Genomic DNA, 15204 nt, shown 5'->3' on the forward strand with positions numbered 1-15204 from the left:
GGGAGACAACACACAGGCAGGCATTGTGTAGGGACCACAGTCAGCTCAGCCATGTAGGGTGTAAGCCTGGGGTGAGGAGGCTAGAAGGGGAGGCTGGGTGGCCACACATGGGTCAGGGGATGGTGCCCAGATGGGAGAGGCAGAGTAAAGAGTTATCTGGCACAAAGCGTGTCTGTAACAGGGATTTGCAAATTATTTCAGACCATCTACCATCTCTCCCCAACAGAGGGATTGGGGGTATGGAGGGGGGGGTCCTTAGTTTCCCACCAGTGCATCCCCCCAGTAGTGGTTCTTGATCCAACAGCCTAGCAGGCCACTGGACCCAGGGGAGCTATGGCAGGCATCTGGGCACCAGTCTTAGCTCACATCTCAGCCTCACCTAGCCTCCATCACAACACTCACGCTCCGCCTCACCAGTGGCACTCCTAGCACAAGGACTTTCACAGTCCTTTACTCAAAGTTGTGCCTGTGTCTGTGACTTCTCTGGCAAACCCACCCTTGCAGCCGGCTAGCAGCCCCAGGAGAAATCCCCGACCCCTCGCTCCTGCTGAGCAGTCTGGCTCTCCACAAACGCCCCCCGACCGGGGTTCAGGCACCTTGTCAGCCCTCCCTGAGGCCTTACCGAGCTCAGGGGAGGTGGGCCGGGCCCGACGACCTTTGCCCTGGCTGCGGGCCCCTCGGCGGTCCCAGGGCCCCCAGGGACCGTCCTCCTCCGGCCCTCTGCGCAGCCTCTTCTCTGCCTCGGGCCCCGCCCTGTTCTTCTCCAAGGTCTGGGGTACAGCAGTGCCCTCCAGGCCCGGAGTGGCCCAGGGCAGGAAGCGCACGGCCTGCGCCGGGGGCTCCCGCTTCCGACCAGGGGGTGCTTTCGTCCTGGCCTCTGGGGGATCGGCGGCGGGCGGCGGCACAGGGCTCCTGCACTCCTGGATGGCTCTGCTCCGGGTCAGCGGGAATTGGTCCCGACGCCTAACCTCCTGCTGCGGGCCTTCCCCCGGCTCTGTCCTGCCCGCCGGCCCGCGGCCCCTGGGCCTCCCAGGCTCGTCCCCCGGCTTCCCCGCGCTGCTCGGAGAGGGCGGCTGGGCGGCGGCGGCGGGGCTCACGGCCCGCGATGTCTTGGGGGTGGAGGGCCGAGAGAAGAGCGGGGGCTCGCCGGGCTCTCGAGGGGATGGGGCGCGCTGCAGCGTGGCGCGCAGGGACTCGTGCGAGCGCACCAGCTCCTCCCGCGACGTGGAGCGGCGGATGCGGCCCAGCTCCTGGGCGAAGCGCAGCTCGAGGTCGGAGGCCGGGCTGCGCTGACGCGTGCGCTCGTCCAGCGAGGCCGCTTTCTGCTGGAACAGGCGGCGCCGCTCGGCCACGCTGCCTGGCGCCCGCAGTTCTTCCTGCGAGGCCCCGGGGGTGCCCCACGGTGCGCCGCGCTCCGACTTGGGCTGCTCCAGAGAGCGGGCCTTGCGCAGGGGCACCCAGGGCCGCAGGGGCGCCGGCGGCGAGTCGCTGCGCTCCAGGCTGCGCCGTCGCTCCTCGAAGAACTGCAGCTTGTCCAGGATGCGGGAGCCCGCGCGCACCAGCCTAGGCGAGCGGCCCAACGCCGACAGTCGGCCTGAGGCCTCGCTCAGTGGCGTCTGGGGTCGGGATTCCGCGGTGCCCGCCAGGGAGGGCCCGGACGACTTGGACTTTTTCCCTCGTTTCTCTTCGGTGGTGGTGTCCTCGGGCAGCACAGGCTCCTGAGTGCGGCGGTGGGGCGACGTGGGGGTGGCCACGGGCTGGGCCGGGGGTCCCGGCGGGGACCGCTTCCCGACCCGAGGGGACGGTGGGGGGAGCAGCGCGGATTTGGAGGGAGGCGGCTGGGCAGGGCGGCGTGGGGCTTCGCTGGCCAGCTGAGGCTGAAGGTCGGGCTCCTCCCTGCGCAACCCGCTCTGAGGGACGCTGCTGCAGAACCAAGATGGAGAAGGGTAGAAGATTCAGGGGGCCTCCTCTCCTAGACCCTTAGCTTGTGACACGAATTGGGTGGTGGGCATGCTGGGCAGGCTGGGGGTGACATGGGCCAGATCCTCCTGCCCCCCACCCCCCACCCCACGAGGAGCGCACAGCCAGAGCAGGTGCTGGGGAGAGGCCGGCGGCTCTGGAACCACAAGATTGGGCTAATGGCTGGGTCTTGGTACAGACTCAGCCCCAGGACTCCGGCCAGCCTCCTCCCCCCAGCCCTGGAAGCCGAGAAACAGCGGAAACAGAACTGAGCATGAGGGAGAGAAAAGAATGAGGCTTAGGACCCAAAGGATGAAGTGGGGAGGGAAGACAAGAGGGGGGGTGGGGAGGGGCGCTCTCAGGAATGCAGCCACCCACTCATTCCAGCCCCCAGCTGGCCCCCACACCCCTGCCCATCATCAGCAGGGCACACCCCTTCCTAGTGGTCCCTGGAAGCCAAGCAACAGCCTTCTGGACCAGGCACAAGCCTTTGGGGGGCAGTGCCCCATCCCTAGGATTCCCTAGCTGCTGTGTAGACCTGAGCCTATACCTGCTGCCACCACGAGCACTGATGGGACACAGCAGGTGGCAACGGGATGCCCAGGCTCCTACTCCCCTTGCTCAGTCTGCCCCCCATAGGCCTTTGACTTGCCCTTCCCCTGGGAAAGCTATCTTGAGTCCTTGGAAATCCCCCGAGAAGCACAGAAGGCCCCCCACAGGGGTATGCTCTGAAATAACTCAGCTCAGAAATAGCTACTAAGTGGGCCTGAATAGGGAGTGTGGGAGAAAAGGAGGAGGGAAGGAGCCGGTCACCCCAGAGTATCCCTTTCACTTAACAGAGCTTTGGTGCCCAAGAGCTGGGTCTCAGTTTTCCCCATCTGGACCCTTGTGGGGACGGGGGGGGGGGAGCGGGTGAGGGGGCACATCACAAATAAAGATTAGCAAAAAAAAAAGGAATTAGATGTATTACCATACCTGACACATCAGAGAGAGCTTAATAAAAATCTGTAGCTCATTGAATATTTCCTGAGTGTCAGGCTTGTACCAAGTGCTTAAAATGCATTGAGTCATTTAATACTCACAACAGCCCTGTGAGGTAAGAACTGTGATCGCCCCCATTTACAGATGAAGAAACTGAGGCATAAAAAAGGTTAAGTGCCTTACCAAGGTGACACAGCTGGGAAATGATTGTTGCTAGGATTGAAACCCAGGCAGTCAGAATCCTGAGCCCTTATTCCCTCCAAACTGTCTGGGTTTCCAGGGGTACAGAAGGGAGGACAAGGAGTAGGGTGCCAGCCACGAGCAGTTCTAGGGGTCCCGAGTTAAGGATGTTTTAGCCTACCTGAGTCAGCCACCCACATGACAGACCCGCCTCTGACTGGGGCTAAAAGGGGCGGTGGCAATGCAGAGTGGCCTGAGAGACAGAAACCCCAGCCAGCCACCTGCAGGGAGGAAGTGTCTTCTCTGGGGGAAGGGCCGCAGAGTCCCCAGGGAAGGGCCTCTGGGAAGTGGGTGAGGCCTGGAGAGAAATTGAGGACAGCAGAGGAGGCCTCTTGCCGGCAGCTCTGAGCTCCAGGCCAGTCTCTGTACCATAGACATCACTAAGGAAATGGGTTCCTCCGAAGTTGCCATAGCAACTCCAGGCTCCGGCTGGGGCCTGGTAAAGAAAGGCAGGGAGGGAAAGGCAAGTCCAGGGCACAGGAACACCGGGTAAGGCCAAGAAGATAAGCCAAGGGAGCCTCCCCCTGGCCGTGGCCCAGCCCTGGCCCTCTCCCCTGCCCACCACTAGCCCTACTCTAACCACCCTCAAAGCAGCCTCCCCCACCAGGCCCCTTCTTTCTCCTGCACGGTGGTAGCTGCCCCCACACCCATACCCATCACAAACCAGGCCCCCCTCAGCTCCCCAAATGCCCCAGTACCTCTATCCTCAGCCACTCCCCTCTTCCACTATAGCACTCCTTCCTGTATCTGCGAGCCCCAAATCTCCAAAAATGGCTCCAGTGCCTCCAACACTTCCGCTCCTCACACCCCCTCCCGGGACAACCTTGAACCCCACCCTCGGGGACTTAGGGGTTTCCCATGAGAGAAATCATTGCAAGCCCCCTGCCACCATCACTCCCGCCCTCTCCCTCTGGCCTGGCCCCATTTCCAGCCCCTCCCTTTCCCAGCCCCCTGCCGCCCCCAGCCCATGGCCTCCTGCTTTCACAGGCCCCTTGCCCCATCTGCCCCTGGCCACCTCACTCTCTTCTCTCTCCTGCTTGCTGGCTTGTTCCCCTGCTCTCTCCTGCTCTCCCGGGAGCTGCCGTGTGGAAAGGTTCTGTTCCTCCCAGAAAAAGGCCCACATGGGAACAGGAATGTGCAGAGAGATGAAAAGGCAGCAGCTGCTGAGACAGCAGGCACGGAGGGGGCCCCCGGGTGGGGGGAGGGATCCTGGGGACAACTGGAGCCTGAATGGGTGAGGCAGAAGAGGGCCCCTGAGAAACTGGAGATATTGGAGGAGACAAGGAAGGGACAGCAGGGTCCAGGAGACCATGGAGATGGCATGGTGAGCCAGGACAGGTGGGAGCAGGGGGATGTGGGCGGTGATGGCTCAGGAGGAGGAGGGAGCAGTGTGGGAAGATGGAGTGGCAGCAGGGGGTGAAGAAGTGCACAGAGAGATGGATGGGGCAGGGTGATGGGTGGAGGCTGACTGAGCAGTGAGGGCAGCGCAGGACAGCGTGGTGAGATGGGGCAGTTCGGGCCCAGGTAAGGCCGTTACTTACACGTGGATAGAGAGCGCCCGTCCTCTGTACAGGCTGAATGCGCTGCCGTACAGGTCACTGGCCACGGAAAGGCTATCCTCTGACCCCCAGCTTGCGCCCACCAGATTAGCTCGAGATGCCCGCACCAGCGGCTCCACCCCCAGGTGCCGTGGCCCGGCCCCGGTTGCCTGTGCTTGCCTTGGGCTGCCCGGGAGGCGGCGGGTGCCACCCCCACTGCCCGCTTCCTGCTCCAGGACCGTCTGCCCGCTGCCCCACCAGCTCACTTGCTCCTCCGAGGTGCCTGTCACGGAGGTCGGGGGTGTGTCCAGGGAGGTGCCCACCAGGGTGTCAGAGCCCCCTAGAGAAAGGAGCACCGTGAGACTGAGGCACCCCTTGTGGGAAACCCGCCTGCCTGCTCTTTGTACACCCCAGGAGCTCACCCGTGGGGGTGCTGAAGGCCCCGTCATCCCGAAGCTCCAGGCGCTGGGTCCCCTGCACGTCGCTGATGTCATCCTCAGCAGTCTCTGAGTCTGGAGAAGAAGGGGTCTGTGTGGGCAGGGCCCTCCTCCCTCTGCCTCCAACTCTTCTCTATTGCCTTCTGCCTCCCTGCCAACAGCAGGCTCCATCTTATCACTGGCAGGGCTGCCAGCACCTCCTCTCTTTTGCTCCCTACATCCCCTGCCCAGCCTGGGCTGCTCAGGATAACCCCTCCCATGCCAGTGCCCTGGCTCCATCTCTGGGCCCCTGGTTACTCACGTTTACCTCTGTAGGGCCCTCCAAACTGCCACCCCCTCCCCGCCTGCCAATATCTTAATGGATTATCAGGGCCTCCTCCCTTCTCCCTCCTCCCCTTGTCAGTGAAAGCTTAAGCCCCTGTGCAGCCCCAAAATCATCAGGTCCTAGGTTCCACGGCTCTAAAGTCTGGGTTCCAGTACCCCAGGAACAAAGAGGAGTCACCTCAGAGTCGTACTGCCAGGGCACTCGACCAACCGCAGGGCCAGCCTGCCCTCTACCCCAAACCAGCTGGAAGGCATCGGGTACAGCTGAGGCAGGGTGAGGAGAGGCCGGGGCCGTGTGGGAAAGGGGGGGACATGGGGGGCTAGAGCAGGAGCCAGTTTCCTACCGTAACTTTGCTTTCTGCAGGAGCGGAAAACTTCGCTTCCATAGGAGCAGCAGGAGAGAGACAGGGACAGACTGTTATCAGAGCGTTTGTGGGGCAGGGCATGGAGGGCAGTCAGGACAGAAGGGGCGTGAGGTACCCAGTCCCCAGAGGTGCCCTGTGGCAATGGGTGGGGAGGGAGATACCTGGGACGTGCCCAGCACTGGGGACCCCCATACTTGGGCTTGTTATTCCAGCTGCCCCAGTGGTTCTGGTATCCTTGGCACTTACTGGTGCTGCCACTGGCCACATACACACACACACACCTGCTTGTGTCCAGTCCAGCCGCAGACCTGGGCCTCCCATTAGGAGTCAGGCCCACCCTCTATTACAATATTTGCATTGTGCTTTGACCCCTCCTTGCAAACCAACCCCTTATCTGTCTGCATCATGATGTGACAGGCACCTTCCTCAAGGTCCCTCTCTTCTACTGTTGAATCGTCCTCAAAAATGCCCAGTGGTTAGGTTAGGAGCAAAGGTTCCTGGGAGTATTTTCAACTTTCCCAGATTCTAGCGGGTTCTGTGCCTCAGTTTCCCTCTGGCTGCCATGACAAGCAGGAGCCATGTACTGGTTGCCAAAGCATGGCAATGAACTCCTTCCCATTAGGCCTCACATGGAGAACAGGGCACCCAGTCCATGCAGAGGTATGCTAGTGAGCCGCCCTCCCTGCTGCTGGGTCCTCTCTCAGCTGTAGGGCACAGGGGGCCTGGTCAGGGGGGTGGTAGATAAGTGTGGGGGTGTGTGGGAGGGTCCCACATCTCATGGGCTGTCTTCAAGGCCTCAATGCCTCACAGAGGGACAGGGACCAAGAGGAGGAGTAGGCATGGGCTACAGCAAGGACGCCCACGGTCCACGCACCATGGGTGAGTCGGCCAAAGGCCCGGCGGGAATGGCCGGTTTTCTGAAAGAGAAAAGCCAGAATGAGTAGTTGAGGGGGAGGCTTGTTCCTAAGGTCCCTGTGCCTCCCATCCAGACCTGCAACATCAAGCAGAAACTCATTCCCTGGCCAGTGTGTGTGTGAGAGGGGAGGTGGGCAGAGACCCAGAGTGACCAGCTTCCCCTATAGGGAATGGCTCCCCTGCCTTCTTCCAGGGTACACAGCTGGGCTCTTGGGAGGAGCAGGGGAGGAAGGAGAGAACGGCAGGCTGCAGGTGGAAGCTGGAACATCCCACCGGACAGAGGCTCACAGCCCGGGACCAGGGCAACAGCCCGAGAGAAAGAGGATAGAAGACGAGGTAGTCAGGCTCAGTGAGAAGGAGAAGATGGGGATGCGGGGGGCGGGGTGCTTGAGTGACTGGGAGATGGAGGAACGAGGGCACAGATTCCTGCTGGGGGGAGGACAGATACCTGGGTAGGTGTCAAGGGAGTGGGGGAGGGATGATGGGGGCAGAGGGCCAGAGCCTCGCGAATGCAGGAGGCCCAGGTGCGCGGAGGACAGGGCAGGGCTTGGGTAATATATTGAGCTCAGCGCGGATCCGTGCGCATTGCTTTCAGGAGCTCCGGAAGATGGAAAGCTCCAGAGTGGGGGGCTGGGGCAGACCGGGCAGGGGGCCGGGGCCCGGGGCTGAGGTTGGACAGAGGAGAGAGAAGATGTGGCAAAGAAGCAAGTGGGCGCTCCACGCCGAACGCTGCAGCGGGGGCCTTCCCCGGTGGTCGCGGGGATTGCGGGCGATCGGGGAGCGGGGGGTCTGCCCTTCAGCGCGGGGAGGGGCCTGCGCGCTCAGGACACAGACCCGGGCGCCCCTAGATCGCGCCCGGCCCGCCGCCCTCGGCGGGGCTCGGGTGGGGCAGGCGCCGATCCAGCACCCCCTCCACCGGGCCCAGCTGCGGTGACCCGCCCTCCCTCCGGGGCGCCCAGGCCTCCCTGCCCCCTCCCGGCGCCGCCCGCCCCCGGAGCCCTCACCTGGAAACGCTTCTTCACCCACAGCTTCTTCATGGCGGGGGAGGGGGCCGGGCCGGCGGCCGGGCGAGGAGGGGACGGGCGGGGGCGGGGCGGAGTCGGAGGCGGGGCCGGGGGCGAGCTGGGGAGCGGGCGGGAGCCGGCGCGGGTGGCGGAAGGAGCCTGGGGCCTCGGGAGCCGGGTGGGGGTAAGGCGGCGACGGCGGCGGCAGCGGCGGCGGCGGCGCTGGAGTCCGCCCCTCCCTCGCCAGCCTGCACCCCACCTGGGGCCCCTTCCTTGTCCTGTCCCCCTACTTCCCCCGGGGAGGCCCTCACCTGCTTCCCTACACAACCACCGGTCACCTCCTGACGCCGAGAGCCACGGACCCCCACCCTGCATCTGCCTCCTGAGCCCTAGACACATGAGGAAACTGAGGCACAGAAAGGGGTGCAATGGCCTCTAGCTCAGGCCACTTTCTGGCAGCCCAGCGCAGCCTCCTCCCACCCTCACCTCCTCCCGCGGGGCCTCTCTGGAAGGTCAGCAGCATCTCGACTTGCTCATTCCACAAACATGCGCGCACACACACTGTGCCAGGCAGAACCGAACTCGCCGAAGGGCAAAGCGCCGGGTGGGGGCGCCTAGGTCAAACGCAGGGCAAGGGTCCTGGCGGGTGTGGACTGCGTGTTAACATGGACTCAGACTGTGAAAACCCTAAGGCTTCTCAAGAAAGCCAGAGAAGGTTTTATCTTGCCTTACCTCTTGATTGTCCCATGCGCGGCCCCCTACCCCCATGCATTCACACACACAACCAAAGGTGCACAGAGGTACCCCCATTATTCACAAAGTTGGCCAGTGTTCTCAATCACAGGGAAGCACACTCACCAAATTTTTTGTGTGTTCCACCCGACCCCTGCCCTATTCAGCACTATGCACACTTTGCATACACAAAATTCTATCCTCCCCATGACCATTATAGCTATGTTTCTTTAGCAGTTACTAAATGCCAAGCACTTTACAGATGTTACGTCATTTACAATAATCCCATGAGCTTGAAACAGTTATGAATAATCCTATACCCATTTAACTGACAAGTGACTGAGTCTCAGAGAAGTCCTATCACTTAGTCGAAGCCATACAGGTTCTGGAACTCCATGTGTCCTGGAGATGGGAATTATCATCCCAGTGAGCACAGGTAGTGCCAATCCTGGTTTCTGAGCTGTGACTACTAAGTAACTATTAACATTTATTGCATGTTTGGTATGTGCCAGGCATTGTGCTAAGCACTCTATGTGAATGAGCTCATTTAATCCTCATGACAAGAGGGAGACTAAGACACAGAGAGGTTACTTGCCCAAGGTCACACAGCCAATAAATTGAGGGAGCCGGAATTCCAACTTAGGCAGATACATGAGAATCACTTATGCCCAGGAGGCGAGGTTGTAGTGAGCAGAGATCGCACCACTGCACTCCAACCTGGGTGACAGAGCAAGACTCTGCTTCAAATAAATAAATAAATAAATAAATAAATAAATAATAAAATAAAATAAATACAGGGACAGACTGATGAGTTTTGTTCAGCCTGCACAATGTTTGGGCTGGAGCAATCATGCCTGAGCTCAGCGCACCTCCCTCATTTTCAGTTTCTACTTGACCCCTGCAGTTATTTGAGTCTGTGGCCCCTTTATTTTATTTTAGATTTCTTTATTGTTTTAGAGACTAGGTCTCACTCTGTTGTCCAGGCTAGAGTGCAGCAGTGCCATCATGGCTCACTGCAACCTTGACCTCTTGGGCTTAAGAGATCCCCCACCTCAGCCCCCCAAGTACCTGAGACTACAGGTGCATGCCATCATGCCCAGCTAATTTTTTCAAAAATATTAAGTAGAGATGAAGTCTCATTATCTTACACAAGCTGGTCTCGAACTCCTGGGCTCAAGCTATTCTCCTGCTTCCGCCTTCCAAAATGCTGGGATGATAGGCATGAGCCACCGCACCTGGCTGCTCTTTTATTCTAAAGTTTAGGTCATGTCTTGTACATTCTGGGTGCATACAGGTGTTCTTGTTTCCTAGATCATCAGAGCAAATTACAAGTACAGACACATGCACAGGGACGTGTGCTGAGAGGGCACATATGTGTGTCCACACTCGTTCCAGCCAGAGGAACCTGGACACCCATGGGCACTTTCCCTATACACCCCTAAACACACCCACTCACAGATGGGGAGCTGAGTGATGAGAGGGGGTAACTTGAGCCCCTGTTCCCCAGGAGAATCCGAGGGGCTGGCACATTCCGTAGCAAAAATAACCAATGGGCAGCGGGCGTGAGTGACGGGACAGCTGGGCCCAGGAGGGGCCAGCAGGATTCTATGTTCCTGCTCTGGGTCGGCACTGCTCACTCCTGAAGGGCTGGCCTGGAACATGCTCTCCTGGTGGGCCTCCCCAGCTGGCCCCAGATTGCCCCATTTTTCTCCCATAGCTGGGCAGCTGTGTCTCCCTGCCACTCCCCCAAACCCAGACTTCCAATTTCTGCACTGCCAGCATTTCCCTCTAACCAGAGAAAATCCAAATCTCCATCCTATGCCACAAGCTCCCACCCCACCTCCCGTTTATCTCCTCTTTCCTGCCTCAGTTCAGTTTCTCCCTTCCCTCATTTACCACCCTGCTCTGTATTTCTGACATACTATGTAATTTCCGTATTTACTATGTTTATTGTGCATTGTCTGTCTCCCCTCACTAGAAAGTTATCCCCTGGAGGACATAAATTTTGGTCTCCCTCAACCCCCTGACTTGTGTATCGAAAGCACATAGTAGGCACTCAATAAATATGGAAGGGGGTGGCAGAGCTGCAGGTGGAGAGGGTAAGCAGTGATGGGAATGGGACACTAAATCTTCCTGCAACCGCTTCCATTCATCCAGCCTTCCCCCTTCTCTGTCCTAACCCATATTCTGTCCCCAGAGGTCTTTAGCCAGAAAAGTGACCATCTCTCATTCCACTCAGGATTCCCCTGGAGAGGGTCCCAGAGCTTCTCTCTGCTCCCACTCTGGCCTCTCCTCCGCTCACTGGTCAGCACTTGGCATGCATGCATGTTGACACTCCCCATACCCATTCCCAGCTCCATACTACTTTCCACCTGGCTTTTCTAGCCAGACATTCTAAATTCCAGGTGAAAAAGAATAACTGCAGAATATTCCTCAACACAGGTTCTGGTACATTCCTCAACCCTTTCCTTGCCTAAATTGGCCCTCTCTCCCTATCTCTAAGCTCTCCCCTCCAAGCCTTCAAGTCCCCAGGATGGTTCATTACCATGTATTGATCTTTGGCCCTTCTGATTAACACCAGAATCTTCCAGACCCTAGCTATGAAGCTCCAACTAACACACCATGTGAGCATCATAAGCTCACCTCTTCTCTCGGCTGTGCCTTCTCCTGCTTCCCCTCTGCCCTTTAGTGCAGGTCTGCCCTTCAGCCACACACGCACACCCACAGCTTTGAGGGTAGCACTTGCTGTGGTCACTGGATTTGCATGTGGCTCCTCAGCCTGTGCAGGTGGGAGCCTGATATTTTGAAAAAGAAGAATGCCTGCCTATCTTGGAAACTGGGCCAGAGATGGATTTGGAGATATTGACCGAGAAAGATGGTGATGATGATAAATCCTTCACAGTCTTCCCACACTTCTCTTTCTGTGGACAGGCAGTATGGACCCAGACTTAGATACCTGGTTTTCAGACCTGGCTCTGGCACCTCACTAGCCATGGGAACTTCGGTAAATTTCCTCTTTGAACCCCAGTTCTTCTATATGAATAATGGTCATAAAAGTAACCTAGGGTTTGGAAGATTAAATAATGAAATGAGACAGGGTACTTACGCATGTTAAGGATTCTACAAGTATCCTGCATTTCTGCAATCTTCACCCCCTTTGTTTCCTATTCTTTCCTCATTTCTACATCCCCCAAATCTCAACACCACCACCCCTAGTTTCCCATCCTCTAAACTTTCCAGGCTGTAGCCCATTCGCCTTCTCATGACCCCAACTTCCCAGAGCCATGCCCAAATCCTTCCATCCTTGAGCTAACATATCCGGCTTCAGGAGTGCCAGGAACCTAGCATCACTTTGTCTTATTGAGCCAGCAATCCCAGCCAGGAAAGCATGTCCTTCCCTCTGCAGCCAGGTCCTTGCTTGGCTTCCTCGAGTACCCTGAAGTCCTCCTGCTGTTGTTTCCAACCAAGAAAGTTTTCCATGAGTAAGTCTGAGCAATGCCAAGCTGCTTGCCCGGCTGCCCTGGAGCAGGAGCTATCACTGGGCAGGGGCTGGTGGGGGTGGGCAACAGAAGGGATAGGAAGCCAGATTCACCCAGTCAGTCCCTCAGCATCACCAAAGCAAAGCCCCTCCCTCCTCCAAAGCATGTGGGATAGGTGTAATAGTTACACACAGGGTTCTTTGCAGTGGGACAGACTGCGGCCTCCACCTATTCTGCTACCTTCTATCTGCACAATCAGGACATGTTCTCAAAGGTTATTTGCTGCAGCCCAATCCTCTTCCTATTCTCATATGAATGTCAAAGGGCCCCTGATCCAGCCCCACAGCACCCAGGACCCTTTTCTCACCCCAAGCCTCTCAAGCCTGCTGTTCCACCAGAGCAGCCCAGCCTGCACACTGTCAGCCTGGCCTCTGTCTAGGTATGCCCAGCCAGGCTCAGCGCTGCTGACCACACCACCAAGACTGCAGAGGGGCTGAGCAAACAGCCCTGCTGGGGGCTCTCACACCTCATCACCGCTTCCCACTTTGACGGACCAAGGCAGGCCAGGAGGCACCCATCTTGAGAAATGCCAGGCCTGGGCCAATCATGTGACAGCTAATTTCCCAGCACTCTCCCTCCCTCTCTCGCTCTCTCCTCTCTCTCCAGAACTTCTTGAGGAGTACAAGGCCCCCAGAGCCAAAACCAGGAGCACTGAGTTCTTAGTTCTGGGATGGCCATAACTAGCTATGTCTCTAACTAGACTAGTACATCTTAGTCAGAGCTCCCGATCTTTGGCCCACAGTGTCCTTGCCTGTGAAAGGATGTGTTTGGAGCTGCAGTTCTCTGTGAGCCTTTCCAACCTTATATTATGACTGTTACTCTCCTTCTCAGCTCTTTTGTTCCCTTCCCTAATCTCTCCCCCAGTCACATTCTCATCAACTCATCTATCTTACCCTTTGATCTATGTTCTATTTTCAGCCCTCTTTGCCCCTGGGGGGACCAGAGCTGAGATCCCCAAAGAGTCCACACCTTCCCCAGCTCCGAAGTCTGCTAGAATGCACCCCATCCCCTGACCCCAGGCTGGGGAAGCCTGTACCTATCCAGGTGCTAGGCCAACCAGGAGACGCCAGCCTTGGCCCTCTCTGGCCCAGGCCTGGCCACAGAGACTCCAGGAAGGTGGGCAGAGCAGGGCTGGGGGAGAGGAGATGCCGATGGAGGGAGGCCAGCCCGGCTCCCTCTCCTGACTCGGCTGTGTCTTAAAGCCTTCTTGCCCACCTGCTGCTGAGGGCTTTCCTCCCTGTGCCTCCTCCCCAGCCTCCAAGGATTTACCCCTGCACAGCAGCACCCAGGGGAGTGACATGTCCCTCTTAAAAATGTCCAGGGGAGTGAACCTCCCGCTCCTTGCCATCTCTCCCAGCTGTAGCCTACTTCCTCAGAATTCTGTTTCTCAAGGCGCAACCTGCCCAAGGCTCTGCCTTTGGCTAGAGAAGAACCACTTGGCATACTCAAGGGCTGAGGAAATCAAAAAGGAAGCCCCCAAATGGACCCAAGGCTAACAGCCCTGGCCTGGCCTCCATGGCAGCCCCAGCTGGACCATGAGCACTGGGCCCAGCCTCCTGCCCTCCCCTTCTGCCTCAGACCCTCAGCCTTTTCTTCACACTGCACCTGGAAATCTATGGGCGGGGGACAAGCACTGGTCCAGAGCATCCCTCTTCCATGCTCTGGAAACATCCACTCTGGAAGCTCAGGTAGACATGGTCCACGAGCTTCCCATTCCAGCTCCACGTGCCCATACCTCAACTGTTTGCACCACCACACAGAATCCAGAGCCCTCCACAGCACCCATGCAGGCACACGCCTGCATGTGGATTCTCAAGCACTCACCTCCATTCATGTCCATGGGGCCCTGGCCCTGGCTCCACCTCCTCCTACCCTGGACCCTGTTCACACGTGGCCACCCATAGGCCTCTTCCACACCCTGCCTAGAGCTGACCACATCAACCCTGCCACGGCAGTGGCCTGCAGGGAGCTCTGAGCCATCCCTTCAACAGTGCAGCCTGGACCAGAGGAGCTGGCCCCCTCCTTCAGACATGCACTTCCCTGTTAAGGGGCTGATCAGAGTGTCAATCTCACATTTAAATTATGGAACTGAAGGACACCCTTTCCCCCAGGAGACTTGTCTCTACAGGAGGATAAGAACTTCCACCCCAGAATTCCCTGAGAGGCGGGAGTGGGTCTCATGCTTGGCTTATCAACTGCTTGCTGCCCCTTGACCTCTGACCTTCCTGTGGGGAGCCTCTCTACCTTGACACCCCATTCCCTGCACTTGGCTGTTCATCTCACTTCTGGGGCCGGGCAGCCGAGAAGCCAGGGCACCTGGGAAGAAGGCGGAGGAACCAGTATCCAGTACCTTACCCACGTGGCCTGGGCAGCCCTTCTCTACCTCTGAGCATCCCGCCCCTGCTGGGCGCGGCCCCCACCTGCCCTTTACCTCCGACCTCCAGCACTGTGAGCACCGCCTCGCAGGAGGCCCGGCCCCGCTCGTTCTGGGCCGTGCAGCTGTACACACCGGCGTCCTGCGCCCCGCAGCGCCGCAGCCACAGGCAGCTGGGCTCGGGGGCCGGCGCGGGCAGGAGCTGCCCATCCCGGAACCAGCGGAGGCTGGGCTGGGGCGTCCCGCTCACCACCACCCGCAGCCGCACGTCGCTGCCCGCGCACACCGCCGCGTTCTTCAGGGGCCTCAGGAAGACCGGCGCCCCGGCCACGGCCACAGGAGCCCCGCCGCCGGCCCCCACCTTGGCCCTCTTCGGGGGCACCCCGGGGCTGGGGGGTGCCCTCGTATCCGCGTCCTCGCCTCGCGTGCCCCGGGCTTTCTGCATGGCCACTGAGAGCTGGGCTGAGGGGACGCTGGAACTGGGCGGCCACGGGAGCACCCTAGGAGACAAGTCTGGGGGGCCGGCGGCCTGCCTTCCTGCTGCCCGCCCGCCTTCGGCCTGTGCTACCCAGAAGGTCACCGGGGCGGCCGGCGATTGCGCCTGGGGGCTATTTTTAGGCCCCCCGGCTCGGGTTGCGAGGGAGCCGTGGAGGGAGGGGGCAGCAGAGGAGGGACTTGACTCCACTCGGCTCCTTCTCTCCCTCCAGGAGCCCCCATCGCCGGCCCAGCTTAAGGGAGTCCCTCGGTATTTGTTCCAGGCTCTCTCCTCCGTAGTGTGCCTGGCCCCCACACGACC

The 15204-nt window shown here is 59.2% G+C and overlaps 1 protein-coding gene across 10 annotated transcripts in view; it reads right to left on the reverse strand.

The window, feature by feature from the left end:
* Nucleotides 1–7862, reverse strand: part of SPEG (striated muscle enriched protein kinase) — a 51456-nt gene extending 43594 nt beyond the window's left edge. For 4 of the 10 annotated variants that reach the window (XR_004370260.2, XM_032754397.2, XM_058438136.1 and 1 more), the window contains exons 1-6: nt 7764–7862; nt 6719–6761; nt 5824–5853; nt 5141–5230; nt 4722–5058; nt 623–1923 (exon numbers count right to left, since the gene is read on the reverse strand). Coding sequence is in view for 8 of the 10 variants with exons in the window: in XM_032754397.2 (XP_032610288.1) it covers nt 623–1923; nt 4722–5058; nt 5141–5230; nt 5824–5853; nt 6719–6761; nt 7764–7796 (1834 nt within the window). In the remaining 2 variants the exon portion in view is untranslated. The other 6 variants (XR_004370261.2, XM_032754396.2, XM_058438135.1 and 3 more) reach the window with 4 other exon arrangements.
* Between the last annotated feature and the right edge of the window lie 7342 nt (nt 7863–15204).

The sequence above is a fragment of the Hylobates moloch genome, unplaced genomic scaffold (genome assembly GCF_009828535.3).
Source record: "Hylobates moloch isolate HMO894 unplaced genomic scaffold, HMol_V3 SCAFFOLD_1, whole genome shotgun sequence".
Taxonomy (NCBI): Eukaryota; Metazoa; Chordata; class Mammalia; order Primates; family Hylobatidae; genus Hylobates; species Hylobates moloch.